Genomic DNA, 13,151 nt, shown 5'->3' on the forward strand with positions numbered 1-13,151 from the left:
ATAAGGCGTATAAATTTATTTAAACAGTTAAGCACTTAATCACATAAGTAGTTACCAAACCCTGAGTCGAGCTTGTCTTTAGTGGCGAGTGTACATGCCTGGCCAGTCTTCAGGAACTCTTAAACCTTGGCAACTCTGATATCAAGTTGTAACGCCCCGGATAGCCAAGACTATTACACTATGTACTTTAAATAGTGTCAGACTTGTTAATCAAGCCATTTGGTTATAAACGTGTAACTAAGGTTAATGTCAAGGGTTAGGGTTAAAGATTTTGGTCAATGAAATTGTTTATTTTTCATTTATTAGTTTAATACATACATGGGATCCCAAAAAGTTACATACAGATGTTTGGAAAGGTATATACAATCAAAAGTTACAACCAGCCGGCCTAAGTAGCAAAATAAGGGATACAACCCTAATTCCTCTGAGATATCCTCGGCCATGGTGGACGAGCAGCCGCATATGTACACGCCGCCATTGAAGCTCTCCAACTCATTGATGTTCAAGTTTTCCTTTCCCCATACCTGCAACACATGGCACCCGTGAGCCAAGGCTCAGGAAGAAAACTTAAACATGTGCGTGAATAGTAAATATAGATTCCAAATACATATCTAGCATGACCATTAGTAATAACCTACTCTTGCATGCATAAAATTACAAATAAATGATCATTGGATCATTCCGGGGCTCGCTTCCTTGAATAGATAACCATAGAGCCAACCCGAGGCCTTATGCCCTAGCTATGTGGCCATAGAGTCACATGGGGCCCTTGCCCTTAGCTTTGAGTAACTAGGCATAGAGCTAACCAAATGCTTTGTTTTCCAACGACCATTGGGTCAGCCAACATAATAATACGTCTCTGATTCAGCCTAAGCCTTTTGACTAGCGCGCAGTGTGCTATTGCCGCCCTTGACTAATAAGTCAAGCCTTGAATTGTTGGATTAGCTTATACAGGATCTTTATTTATTTTCATGTATATCTAATATTAAACAAATTAATACGAGATATCCTAAAACATGTTTCTAAAATTGAATTCAAAGAGAAACAAAGAATAGAATACTTACAGTATACGCAGCGGAATTAAAGAGTCCTTCCTTCAGTTTCTCTAACTCTTGTATCCTCTCTGTCACAGAGTATTATCAATTCTCAACCACATAGACTAGTGTGGGCTATTCTCAACACATGAGATAGATATTGAGAGAAGAAGAGAAAATAACAAAGAGGCTTAGAAAAGGACTTGTGTTTAGAGAGAATCTAAAACTATCAGATTAATAAAACATGCGAGCAAAGTGATTAACCAAGTCAAAAAAAAAAATTCTATTATTTTATTGATAATAAAATGAGATTACAAAGAATTTGGGTTTTAATTAGGGTTTTAATTTCGACCTTGGAAACTTTGATATCAAGTTGTAACGCCCTGGATAGCCAAGACTGTTACACTGTGTACTTTAAATAGTGTCAACTTGTTAATCAAGCCATTTGGTTATAAATGTGTAACTAAGGTTAATGTCAAGGGTTAGGGTTAAAGATTTTGGTCAATGGAATTGTTTATTTTTCATTTGAAAGTTTAATACATACATGGGATCCCAAAAAGTTACATACAGATGTTTGGAAAGGTATATACAATCAAAAGTTACAACCAGCCGGCCTAAGCAGCAAAATAAGGGATACAACCCTAATTCCTCTGAGATATCCTCGGCCATGGTGGATGAGCAGCAACATATGTACACGCCGCCATTGAAGCTCTCCAACTCATGGCTGGTCAAGCTTTCCTTTCCCCATACTCGCAACAGATGGCACCCGTGAGCCAAGGCTCAGGAAGAAAACTTAAACATGTGCATGAATAGTAAATATAGATTCCAAATACATATCTAGCATACCCATCAGTAATAACCTACTCTTGCATGCATAAAATTACAAATAAATGATCATTGAATCATTCTGGGGCTCGCTTCTCTGAATAGATAACCATAGAGCCAACCCGGGGCCTTATGCCCTAGCTATGTGGCCATAGAGTCACATGGGGCCCTAGCCCTTAGCTTTGAGTAACTAGCCATAGAGCTAGCCAAGCGCTTTGTTTTCCAACGACCATAGGGTCAGCCAGCATAATAATACGTCTTTGATTCAGCCTAAGCCTTTTCACTAGCGCGCAGCGTGCTATTGCCGCCCTTGACTAATAAATCAAGCCTTGAACTTGGTATGCAGATAAAGATATAGATACAGGTAAGCATGCTTCAGACAATACAAGTATGCATACATATTAGTTATATAATACAATTAATTAAATGCAAACATTGTAATAACCATGTTCCTTAACGGGGCCAAGCCCCGCATACCATGCGAACAATCATATAACACTTAGCCAGAAATAGAGCATCCAAGCATGTTTAATCAATGAGTACAAACATAACTCAATCACATTCATTCTCAAGGGCCTGAGCCCTATTCATAGTTATAATCAACACCTGCACCAGGCCCTAACCACATATATCACGTATTAGGTGCAATTTTCTTACCTCAAGTTCGAGTATAATGTAATAATAAGAATGACCCTGGAGCACGATCCTTTTCTGAGCCCTAGCAGTACCCTAGTCATAATCAAATAAATTATATTCATCAAAATCGAGTAAATAAAGGCTTCCGGACCGAGTCCTAGTCTCCGAGACCTTAGATTCTACTAAACTGGGTAATAGAATCGAACCCGAGCCCTTAGGTTTGAGTTCCCATTACTCAAAACCTAACTTGGCCAAAGTTGCCCAGGTGAGCTGCGACTTGACACTAAGGGTTGCGGCACGCCTCCTAGAATAGAAGCCCCCTATCTAGAATTCAAGACATGGGCCGCGACTTGCCCATAAGAGTCACGGCGCGCCTTCGAAATAGATAGAAACCCCACCTGGGCCTTGGGTTCACACTGGTCGCGGGGTGACCCTTCGACCTCAAATTTCTGTGTTTTTTCTTCAGCCAAACCTAACCAACACTCACCCCAAATCATACCCAAAGCCATAATTAAATCCTAGTACAACCTCAACATCAAACCAACAACAAAACCCCAACTCAAACTCACTCAAAACTCCACCAAAACTCAATTTCACAACCTTGAGCCTCAAAGCTCAAGAACACCATAAAGCCTAAACAAAATTCAATTAAAATAGAGTTTATAGCTTACCTCAACTATGGATTAAGTCCTTCTAGCTGTAGCAAACCCAAATTTAGACCTTAAGCCTTCACTTCCCATGCCTTAGCTTCTAATCATTGAATTTCACTAGCTTTGTCCCAAAACCAAGCCAACACTAGAGATAGAACTGAGTGAAAGAGAGAGAGAGAGAGCTGATGGATTTTGTTTTCTCTGTTTGTGGTTCCCTTCAGCTAAAGGAAAAAGTGACTAAGTTACTAACTTTGGTACAAAATGACGTAAATGCCCCTAGGGAAATATCTCTCTTTCAAAGCCCTTCTAGGGCAATCTTGTCATTTGCCACATATCCCATTAATCAAAATTAACGCCTTATAATTCTTGTTACTCCTAATATCCTCGAGTAGTTACAAAATAATTTCCCATTACCCGATCAGTAATGTACTAAATTATCAAATTACCCCTAGGCTCATCCCGAGCCGGGTATTTGCCCCGTTATGACTAAACCGCTAACCTGCTATCTAGGATCGCCTCATGCTGAATAGCTCAAATATATCCACATAATAATGTGGTCTCAATTCATAAACACATAATTATGCAAATATGCCCTCAACGAGCCAAAATTATTAAAATGCATTTCTAATAAGAAACAGGCCCACATGCATGCAAATATAGTCATATAATAATATAACTCTCATAATCATGAATATTTACACATAATTATACAATAAATTAGTTATTGCCCTCCTGGCCCCTTAATCTAGGCACTAAGCCATATCAGGGAGAGCATTGTCCTCAGTGCACAAAAAACAAACAGAAATAACACAATACAAAACAAAACAAATCAAGAATTAAATAGTTACCCTGGAAAATAAAGAAACTCCCTCTACTCGACGTCCTCCTCCTCTTCCGAAGAGGCATTCACAGTGGAAGGTTCGGGTGCAGGCCATCTCTCCATGATGACCTTGGGGAACTCTGGGAAGGGCTCAGTGGGCTGGAAAGAGTGACGCAAGACATTGTCACGTTGGCACACATATCCCCAATAGATGTGCTGCTGGGCTACCATGAGATGCATCAAACTGAGCATGCTTTACTGAGTGGCATAAAGCTCAGCGATGGTGGGGTCCGAAGGGGCAGTAGAGTCATGGTCAGACGATGGTGGTGGACCAGAGGTGGAGGCTCGCTCTCTCCGAATGGAATCAACTTTGGTAACATTTTGAATTGTATGCTCATTAATGTAATATGGAGAGTGATGCCTTTCATCATTCGGAGCTAGGGGCACACCCGCTTTAAGGCACAACACAGTGATCCATGTGGGAAAAAAAAGGGGTCCTTTGCTCTTTATAGCACCAAAAGCCACGATCTCCTCTGAGATGAGCTCGCCCAAATTAATGGATAGGCCAGTAAAATGCTAAAAATTACTATGACTCGATCCTTGCTAACTGAGGTGTAATGGGTGGTGGGAAACATGTTGGTTTTGATAAAATGGTTCCATATGCGAGCATATGTTGTTAAAGCAGTGTGGGGGATAGTGTGAGCTCCATATTTCTTCGAAATAGTCCATTGTGTTCCCTCCATAGTCACTTCTGTTAACATAGTGGCAAGTTTTTCATCACTTTTTCTAGGGGCAATATCTCCATACTCAGCCTCATCGATATCGGGCAACCCAAAAATAACATTGATGTCCTGAGGCGAAAAACTAACTTGCTTGCTCTGGACTATGACTTGTCTTGATTTTGTTGACACAAAGTCATCATAGAATTATTTCACCAAAGGAACAATAGCCTCACGAGATGCTGTACAAAACTTAAGCCACCCTCAATTTTCAATCATAGTCGTCACATAATCAGGATTTCCAATATTTGGGAATACTCTATCAAACCAAATATCTCTCTGAACAACTTGTTTCAATTTTTTGACAGCCCTTAGGGATATGAACTTCTCAACAGTAGGTTATTCCTTGGCCACTATCTTTTTCTTTTTCTATGCTATTTTCTTGGTTCTAGGTAATGCTCAATAACAAATCCAACAACCAAAATGAATTTAAATGCCAAAGGTAAAAAAACAAGATCAATGAGGTACCTTGAAAGAATTCGAGACACTTGAGGGTTCCCTTTGTTGTAAAAATGTCTTGAAAACCAAAGGAAGAACAAAAAATTAAGCTGGTGTGAGCAAGAGATGGAACTTGTTGCGGGTATGGGGTCGTGGTGGTGGTGGGTCGGAGTTGGGTGAGCCTTGGCTTGGTTCACAGGTTTAGGTCATGGGGGAGGCACGACTTTGGGTCGTGGAGCTAGGAGGAGGCAGATCGTGGGCTGAGATGGTGGCTTCGGGCTGGGTGTGTGGTGGTCGGCTTGTTCGTGGGGTAGGCGGCTTGGTTTTGGGACTGGGTGAAGGTGCTAGGTGGCTCGATGGCTGTGTGTTTAGGGTCCTAGGTGGGTTCATGGTTTCGGGTTCATGGTGAGGCGGAGGTTGAGTTGGGGTTGGGAAGGAGGTGATGGTGCCATGGGTTTGAGAGGTGGCTTTGGGTTGGGTGCATGGTGGCGAGGGCGTCAGATTGTGGTTGTGTGCTGGGTTGGGTGAAGGTGTGGGAGGCATGGGGCTGGGTTCGTGGTGAGGCGCAATTGGTTCATGGGTCTGGACAGAGATTAGGTGTGTAGGTTGAGGTAGTGCCATGGGTTTTGGTGGGAGGTGGAGGTGGAGCTTCGGGAGGTGCAAGGTGGAGGCGAGATGGTGGGGCAACTAGGTGAGAAAAGTGTGAGATGATGATGATAGGATTAGGGTTTCAAAAGAGGTTAGTGCTGAAATTGGAAGATTTAGGCCCAAATCGATCTTCTTTGAATTTTAGCAACTTTGCTGAAGCATTGTATCAACTTTGCTGCAACAAAGTTAAGTTAGAGAGCTGCCCTTGTCCACTGAAACTTTGGTATAGCATTACATGAACTTTACATCAGCAAAAGTAAGTCAGAAAGTGTTGGCCAAAAATGATGTTGTAACATTATTCAAACTTTGCTCCAGCAAAACTAAGTCAGAGAGCTTGCTCAAAATTGATTTTGTAACATTATTTGAACTTTGCTGCAGCAAAACTAAGTCAGAGAGCGTGCTCAAAATTGATGTTGTAGCATCATATTAACGTTGCTACAACAAAAATGCCTAACTCCACGACCCATTTGATTCCATATTCTCTGTAACCATAAGCACATTAATCCATAAAAAACCAAAATCTAAAAGAAAATATTTACTATATATATTTTTCTTTACTAATTTATATATATTGCATTTTTTTTATTATATATATGTATTGTTTGGGTTGTTTTACAATTAAATCTCCAAACTCCACAACAACCCAAGTTGTTACATCTTCTTCAAGGATCCTCCAAAGATATTGAGCACTTGTTTTGCTCAACCTCTCCACCGCAATAGTGCTTGAGTCTTTGGCCATTAACCTTGAATTCTCTTCTGGAGCCTTCTTCATGCAACCCTACCACTCCATAGGGATACATTATAACCACCAAGAATGGACCCGACCATCTTGAATTAAGCTTCCCTAGAAATAGCTTCATATGTGAGTTAAAGAGCAAAACTCGTTGGCCCTCTTCAAACACTCTTGGTTGAATATGCTTGTCGTGCCATCCTTTTGTTTTCTCCTTGTAAAGTTTGGCATTTTCATAAGAGAATAATCACATCTCTTCTAATTAATTTAGCTGCAATATTCTCTTTTCTCCTGCAAGTTGCAAATCCATGGTGACTGCTTGAATAGCCTAATAAGCATGGTGCTCAAGTTCCACTAGTAAATGGTAAGCTTTACCAAACACCAAATGATATGGTGAAATCCCTAATGGTGTCTTGAAAGTTTTTTTATAGGCCCACAATGCGCCATCTAACCTCTTGGACCAATCCTTGCGGTTGGGGTTCATCACTTTCTCAAGAACACCTTTTATCTCTCTATTGGACAACTCAACTTGTCCATTAGTTTGGGATGGTATGCTGTAGCTACTTTGTGCCTCACATCATATTTAGCCAACAAAATTGCTAGTAACTTATTCACAAAATGAGTGCCTTCATCGCTAATGATTGCCCTTGGGGTGCCAAAATGAGTGAACACATTCTTTTGTACAAACCTCATGAAAACTCTAGAATCATTAGTGGGAGCGGCAATTGTTCCACCCATTTCAAAATGTAATCCACAGCTACCAAGATGTAGAAATTGCCATAAGATGGAGGAAATGGGCCTATGAAATCTATACCCCGCACATCAAACAATTAAACTTCGACAATATTAGTTAAGGGAATCTCATTCCTTATAGAAATATTACCAACCCTTTGGCATCGATCACTTCTCAACACAAAAGCATGAGCATCTTTAAACAAGGAAGGCCAAAAGAAACCACATTGAAGTACCTTAGATGCGGCGCGAGTTCCCCCAAAATGTCCTCCACAAGATGAAGAGTGGCAATGGTGTAGGATATCTTCCATCCCTTGCTCGGGGACACATCTCCTAATCATTTGGTCAACACATTTTTTGAACAAGTATGGGTCCTCCCAAAAGTAGTGCCTCACATCATGCTGAAACTTCTTCTTTTGTTGGCTTGTAAAATCCGAAGGAAACAACCCACTAACCAAATAATTAGCAGAATCTGCAAACAAGGGAACAACTTGAGGTGATTTACCTCAAATAATTGCTCATCTGGGAATGTCTCCTTGATGGGAAATATAAAACTTGATTCCTTATCGCCTTCCATTCTTGATAAATGATCCCCCACTTGGTTCTACACTCCTTTTCTATCTTGAATTTCCACATCAAACTCCTGGAACAAAAGCACCCATCTAATCAAGTGAGGCTTAGTATCCTTCTTTTCAATCAAGTACTTTATGGCTGAATGATCCGTATAGACTATCACCTTGGTGCCCACCAAATATGACTGAAACTTGTCAAGAGTAAAGACAATGGCCAAAAGTTCTTTTTCTATCACTGTATAGTTGAGTTGAGCACCTGTCAAAGTACGACTAACATCGTAAATGGAGTGAAACACCTTTTTTCTTCGCTGCCTTATCACTGCTCCAACAACATAATCACCAGCATCACACATCAACTCAAAGGGAAGACTCCAATCTGGTGCAATAATGATAGGGGCTGAAATTAATCTCTCTTTCAAGTCTTGAGTTCAAACATGCTTCATCGAATTGGAATGGTGTATCCTTCTCTAAAAGATTGCAAAGTGGCTTGGAAATCTTAGAGAAGTCTTTGATGAACCTTCTATAGAAACTGACATGCCCAAATAAGCTCCTAATGTTCTTCACTAAATTAGGAGGTGGTAGCTTTTCAATAACTTCAATTTTTGCTTTATCAACTTCAATCCCTTGCTTTGATACCTTTTGCCTCAAAACAATACCTTCCTTAACCATAAAGTGACATTTCTCCCAGTTAAGGACTAGGTTTGTCTCTTTACATCTCTTCAACACCTTGGACAAGTTGGTCAAACAATCATCATAAGAATCCTCGAAGACTGAGAAATCATCCATGAACACTTCTAGAAATTGCTCAACCATATCAATAAAGAAAGCCATCATACATCACTGAAACATAGCATGAGCATTGCACAAACCAAAGGGCATCCTTCTAAATGTAAAAGTCCCATAGGGGCAAGTGAATGTAGTCTTGTGTTGATCTTCTGGGGCAACAATATCTGATTGTAACCAGAGTACCCATCAAGGAAACAATAGTACTCTCTCCTAGAAAGTTTTTCTAACATCTGATCAATGAAAGGAGGAGGGAAATGATCCTACCTAGTGGCCTTGTTTAGCTTCCTGTAGTCCATGCAAATTCTCCATCTAGTCACAGTTCTAGTACAAATCAACTCATTGTCTTCATTTTCCACCACTGTGATCCCACCCTTCTTAGGCACACACTGAACCTGGCTTACCCATGAACTGCAAAGATAGGATAAATAATGCCAACATCTAACCACTTGATGATTTCTTTCTTCACTACTTCCTTCATGATAGGAACTAGTCTCCTTTTCCCCTCAATAGAACATTTTTCACTATCTTCAAGCAAGATCTTATGCATACACAAAGAAGGACTAATACCTCGAATATCTGCAATAGTCCACCCATTGGCCTTCTTGAACTTTCTCAACACCTCAGGTAACATTTTTTCTTGTTCATGAATCAACTCCGCTGAAATAATGACAGATAAAGTGAATGATGGACCCAAGTACGCATATCGCAAATGTGATGGCAAGGCTTTCATCTCTAACTCAGGTGGGTCTTCAATTGATGGTGTAGGAGGCTTGAACTTCCTAGATGACAACTCCAATGAGTCAAATCAGCCTCTTGTTCTTAGCCCTTGAGAATTAGCCTCCAACCAAGCTAAGTACTCCTCATTATCTTCGTCATTGTGAGAGTCAAACAACAATAACCTCTCTAATGGATCGTCAACGTTACTAGTCTCAAACTCCTTTGATGCCAAAGAATCTACCACTAAAACCACTAAGCATTCCTCAACCTCATCAGAAAACTTCATAGCCTTAAAAACATTAAAAGTCACCTTTTCATATTGGACCCTCATAGTAAGCTTACCCTTTTGCACATCTCTCAAAGTTCTTCCTATTGCAAGAAATGGCCTCCCCAAAATATTAGGCACCTCTCTATCCGCCTCATAGTCTCGCACAATAAAATCAATAGGGAATATGAATTTGTCTACCCTCACCAACACATCTTCAAGTTTCCCATCTAGATGAGCAAAAGATCTATCTGCAAGTTGAAGAGTAACTGTAGTAGGCCTGACTTCTCCAATCCCCAATTTCTTGAAAACAGACATTGGCATAAAATTAATGCTAGCACCCAAATCACATAAAGCCATCCCACAATAAGTGTCTCCAATAGTACATGGAATAGTGAAACTCCCAGGATCCTTCAACTTTTGTGGCAACTTGTCTTGCAGAAATGAACTACACTCATTGGTTAGAGCCATGGTTTCAAACTCTCATAACCTTCGCTTCCTTGTAAGAACATCTTTCATGAACTTCACATAGTTAGGCATTTGCTCAAGTGCCTCTACAAGTGGGATGTTGATATGCAATTGCTTCAACATATCTAAAAATTTCTTGAATTGAGAATCCAACTTTTGCTTCTGAAAACATTGAGGAAATGAAGGTGGGTGCTTTGAAATTGAGTTGTTTGGGCAACAATGCTGCGACATTCCTGCAACATTATGGGCAGAGGAAGATTTTTCTACACTAGGAATTTCAGCATCTTTTTGGATTTCCTCATTTATTTGGATTGAAGAAGGCTCACCCTCATGCCCATAATTTGTCTTGTTATTCTCCAACTCTTATCCACTTCTCAAAGTGACGGAACACATGTATGACCCTAAGCATAATACACACAAGAAATGTTCTCCATTTTTCCCATTTGTGTCCCCATAGGCTGCCCCATTGACCGATTCATCCCCATGTTCATTGTCTTGAGCATATTTGAAATAGAAGAAACTTGGGCCGCCAAAGAAGTGATGGCATATACATCATGAATACTAGCCACCTTTCTACCTGTAGATGATCTAGTAGTGGGCCACTGATATTTGTTGTTGGATATACTCTCAAGGATTTCATATGCCTCATTATAGAACTTAGCAAGAAGAGCCCCATTTGTCGAAGCATCAACTAACATTCTAGTATGAGCGTTGAGACCACTGTAGAATGTCTCCATTTGGATGTAATGAGGAATGCCATGATGAGGGAATTTTTGTAACAAGTCCTTAAACCGCTCCCATGCCTCGTATAAAGATTCCTCATCAAGTTGCTGAAATGAAGTAATCTCATTATGGAGCTTGGCATTCTTAGAGGGAGGAAAGTACTTCATCAAAAACTGCTTAGCCAACTCTTGGCAGGTAGTCACAGAATCAGAAGGCAAAGAGTTCAACCAAGCTCTCGCTCTGACTCTCAAGGAGTATGGAACAAATTCAATCTCAGGGCATCCTCTATAACTTTAGGCAACTTGAAAGAATAACTCACTTTAATGAATAAGCGAAGATGAAGGTGAGGATATTCTGTTGGCATTCCACTGAACTGACCCACAGTCTGAAGCATCTGGAACATAACTTGCTTTAATTCAAACTGTGTAGCCTGAATTTCTGGTCTTACAATGCCCATTGAGCTCGTTGAAGTGGGGGAGAGCGTATTGCCGAATGACACGATATCGATCATCAACTACAATAACAATGTTCTGCCCATTATTAACAATTAATCCCCCTTGAGCTACTCTTTCTTGAGCAGCTCCTGCATGATTTGCTTCCCTTTGAGCATGTAACGACCCAAATTCGCTAATGAGGCTTAAGGGTCTTGATTAGTGTGCCGGGAGGGCATTACTGGATTAAATATGATCTAAATGTGTAGTTATATGATTAATAATGTTTGTATGATAATTGATGATAATATGATATGCATATGTGATAAATGTGAGAACCACATTATTATGTGGGTAGGTTCGCAGAGCACGACTCGAGGCGATCCTAGGGCTAGTTAGCGGGAAAAGTCACAACAGGGCTTAACAGTTGACTTTGGATAAGTCAGGGGTGTTTCAGATATTGGGTAGCTATTTAGACTATCGTGTTATGAAAATAAATATATGGAGATATATTTGAGGATAGGAAGTCTAGGCGGGAATATTGGGGGATTTTACCATTTTGCCCTCGGGGACGGTTCCGGCACCCCGAGCCTTGGGAATTAACTTAGCGGATAAGACAAACTTAAGGAAACCCTTAGAGGAAAATAAACCGACTCTTTCTCAGCTATATACTCCACTCTCTCTCAAGGAAACACAAGGCAAAAGGAACACTGAAATCAAAAGGGAAACAAGCTGGGAATTTCTGGAAATTGAGGTTGGATTTTTGGGGCTTAGTTCAAGACTCATCCAAGGAATAGAATCAACACTAAGGTAAGCATTGAATCTTCTTTTCAGTGATTAGAAATTCTGGATTTTTGTTGGGTTTTGAGGTAAACATGGTTTTGATGTTTAAAGACAGAATTAAGGAGGAAAGCTTGGGAATTAGCTTGGTCTTGGCTTGGTGAAGAGGTTCAACAGAAGAGGTAAGTTTCAATTCATGGTTTGGAGGTTTTAATTTGAGTTTGAATGGTTGGTTTGAGTGTTTGAGGTTCTTGATTTCCAGAAGTTGGAGATGGGGTTCTAGTAGGTTGTTGGGCTGTATTTCTGTTGAATTATGTTGTTTAAGTTATGCTAAAAGTGTTTGGATTGTTAGGTGTTGAAGTAGGGAGCTTAAGGATGGTTTTGGCTAAGGTTTCAAGCTTAAAAATGGTGGAAATTCTGGGTTCGATGGGAAGGGTCGCGGCTCTGTTCTAGAGCGCTGCGGCCCTAGGATGAAGAAAAGCCAAGGAGGCTCGGCCAAGGGTGGGCGCCGCGGCGCGTGTCTTTGCCCAGGGTGATCCTTGGTTCTGTTTTGAGGCTAGGGCCGCGGCTAAGCTTCAAGGGCCGCAGCCCTTAGTTGTGTACTTGAACTTTTGGGGATTTTAGGCATGGGAATGTGGTCTAGTATGATCGGGATTGGTTTCACCACCGTGCTTGGTGGAATTCGGATTCCCGGGAGTTAGTTTTGTAACCGGAAACTTATATTTGAATATTAATGGAACCCTATATCTTAGTTGTGACTAGGTGATAAAAGCTTAGGCTCGGGAACGGATCGTGCTTGAGGAGTGTGGATCATAATCAATAACCGTAAAGACTAAAGGTAAGAAAACTGCACCTAGTTTAATATATGTGACGGGACTAAGGGTTCCCTATGGTAAATGCTTGAAATGATGGTATTATGCCATGCAAGCTATTTAGTGAACCAACGGCCTAAGGGTGCCAAGGGTTACACTAGCGCACAGGGCGCGACTCGGCCACTGGTAGCCGAGGATAGTTTATTATGCACTAAGCTCGGTTTAAGTGGGCCGGAGTCAGTGGGATAAACAGAGGGTGCGGCCTAAGTCATCGACCCTAAGTATTATGTGATATGAGTGAAATA

The 13,151-nt window shown here is 40.7% G+C and overlaps 1 protein-coding gene and 1 non-coding gene across 2 annotated transcripts; one reads left to right on the forward strand and one right to left on the reverse strand.

The window, feature by feature from the left end:
- Nucleotides 1–9,047: 9,047 nt before the first annotated feature.
- LOC133825125 (uncharacterized) lies at nucleotides 9,048–10,103 on the reverse strand. Its single transcript, XM_062258113.1, has 2 exons — nucleotides 9,550–10,103; nucleotides 9,048–9,429 (listed from the first exon to the last, which is right to left on the reverse strand). Exons 1-2 carry the CDS (start codon nucleotides 10,101–10,103, stop codon nucleotides 9,048–9,050), a joined length of 936 nt encoding a protein of 311 aa, XP_062114097.1.
- A 750-nt stretch (nucleotides 10,104–10,853) lies between these two features.
- On the forward strand, nucleotides 10,854–10,960 carry LOC133827673 (small nucleolar RNA R71). Its single transcript, XR_009890324.1, has one exon. It is a non-coding gene; the product is annotated as a small nucleolar RNA R71 (small nucleolar RNA).
- Nucleotides 10,961–13,151: the final 2,191 nt, after the last annotated feature.

This window comes from Humulus lupulus, chromosome 3, assembly GCF_963169125.1.
Source record: "Humulus lupulus chromosome 3, drHumLupu1.1, whole genome shotgun sequence".
NCBI lineage: Eukaryota > Viridiplantae > Streptophyta > Magnoliopsida > Rosales > Cannabaceae > Humulus > Humulus lupulus.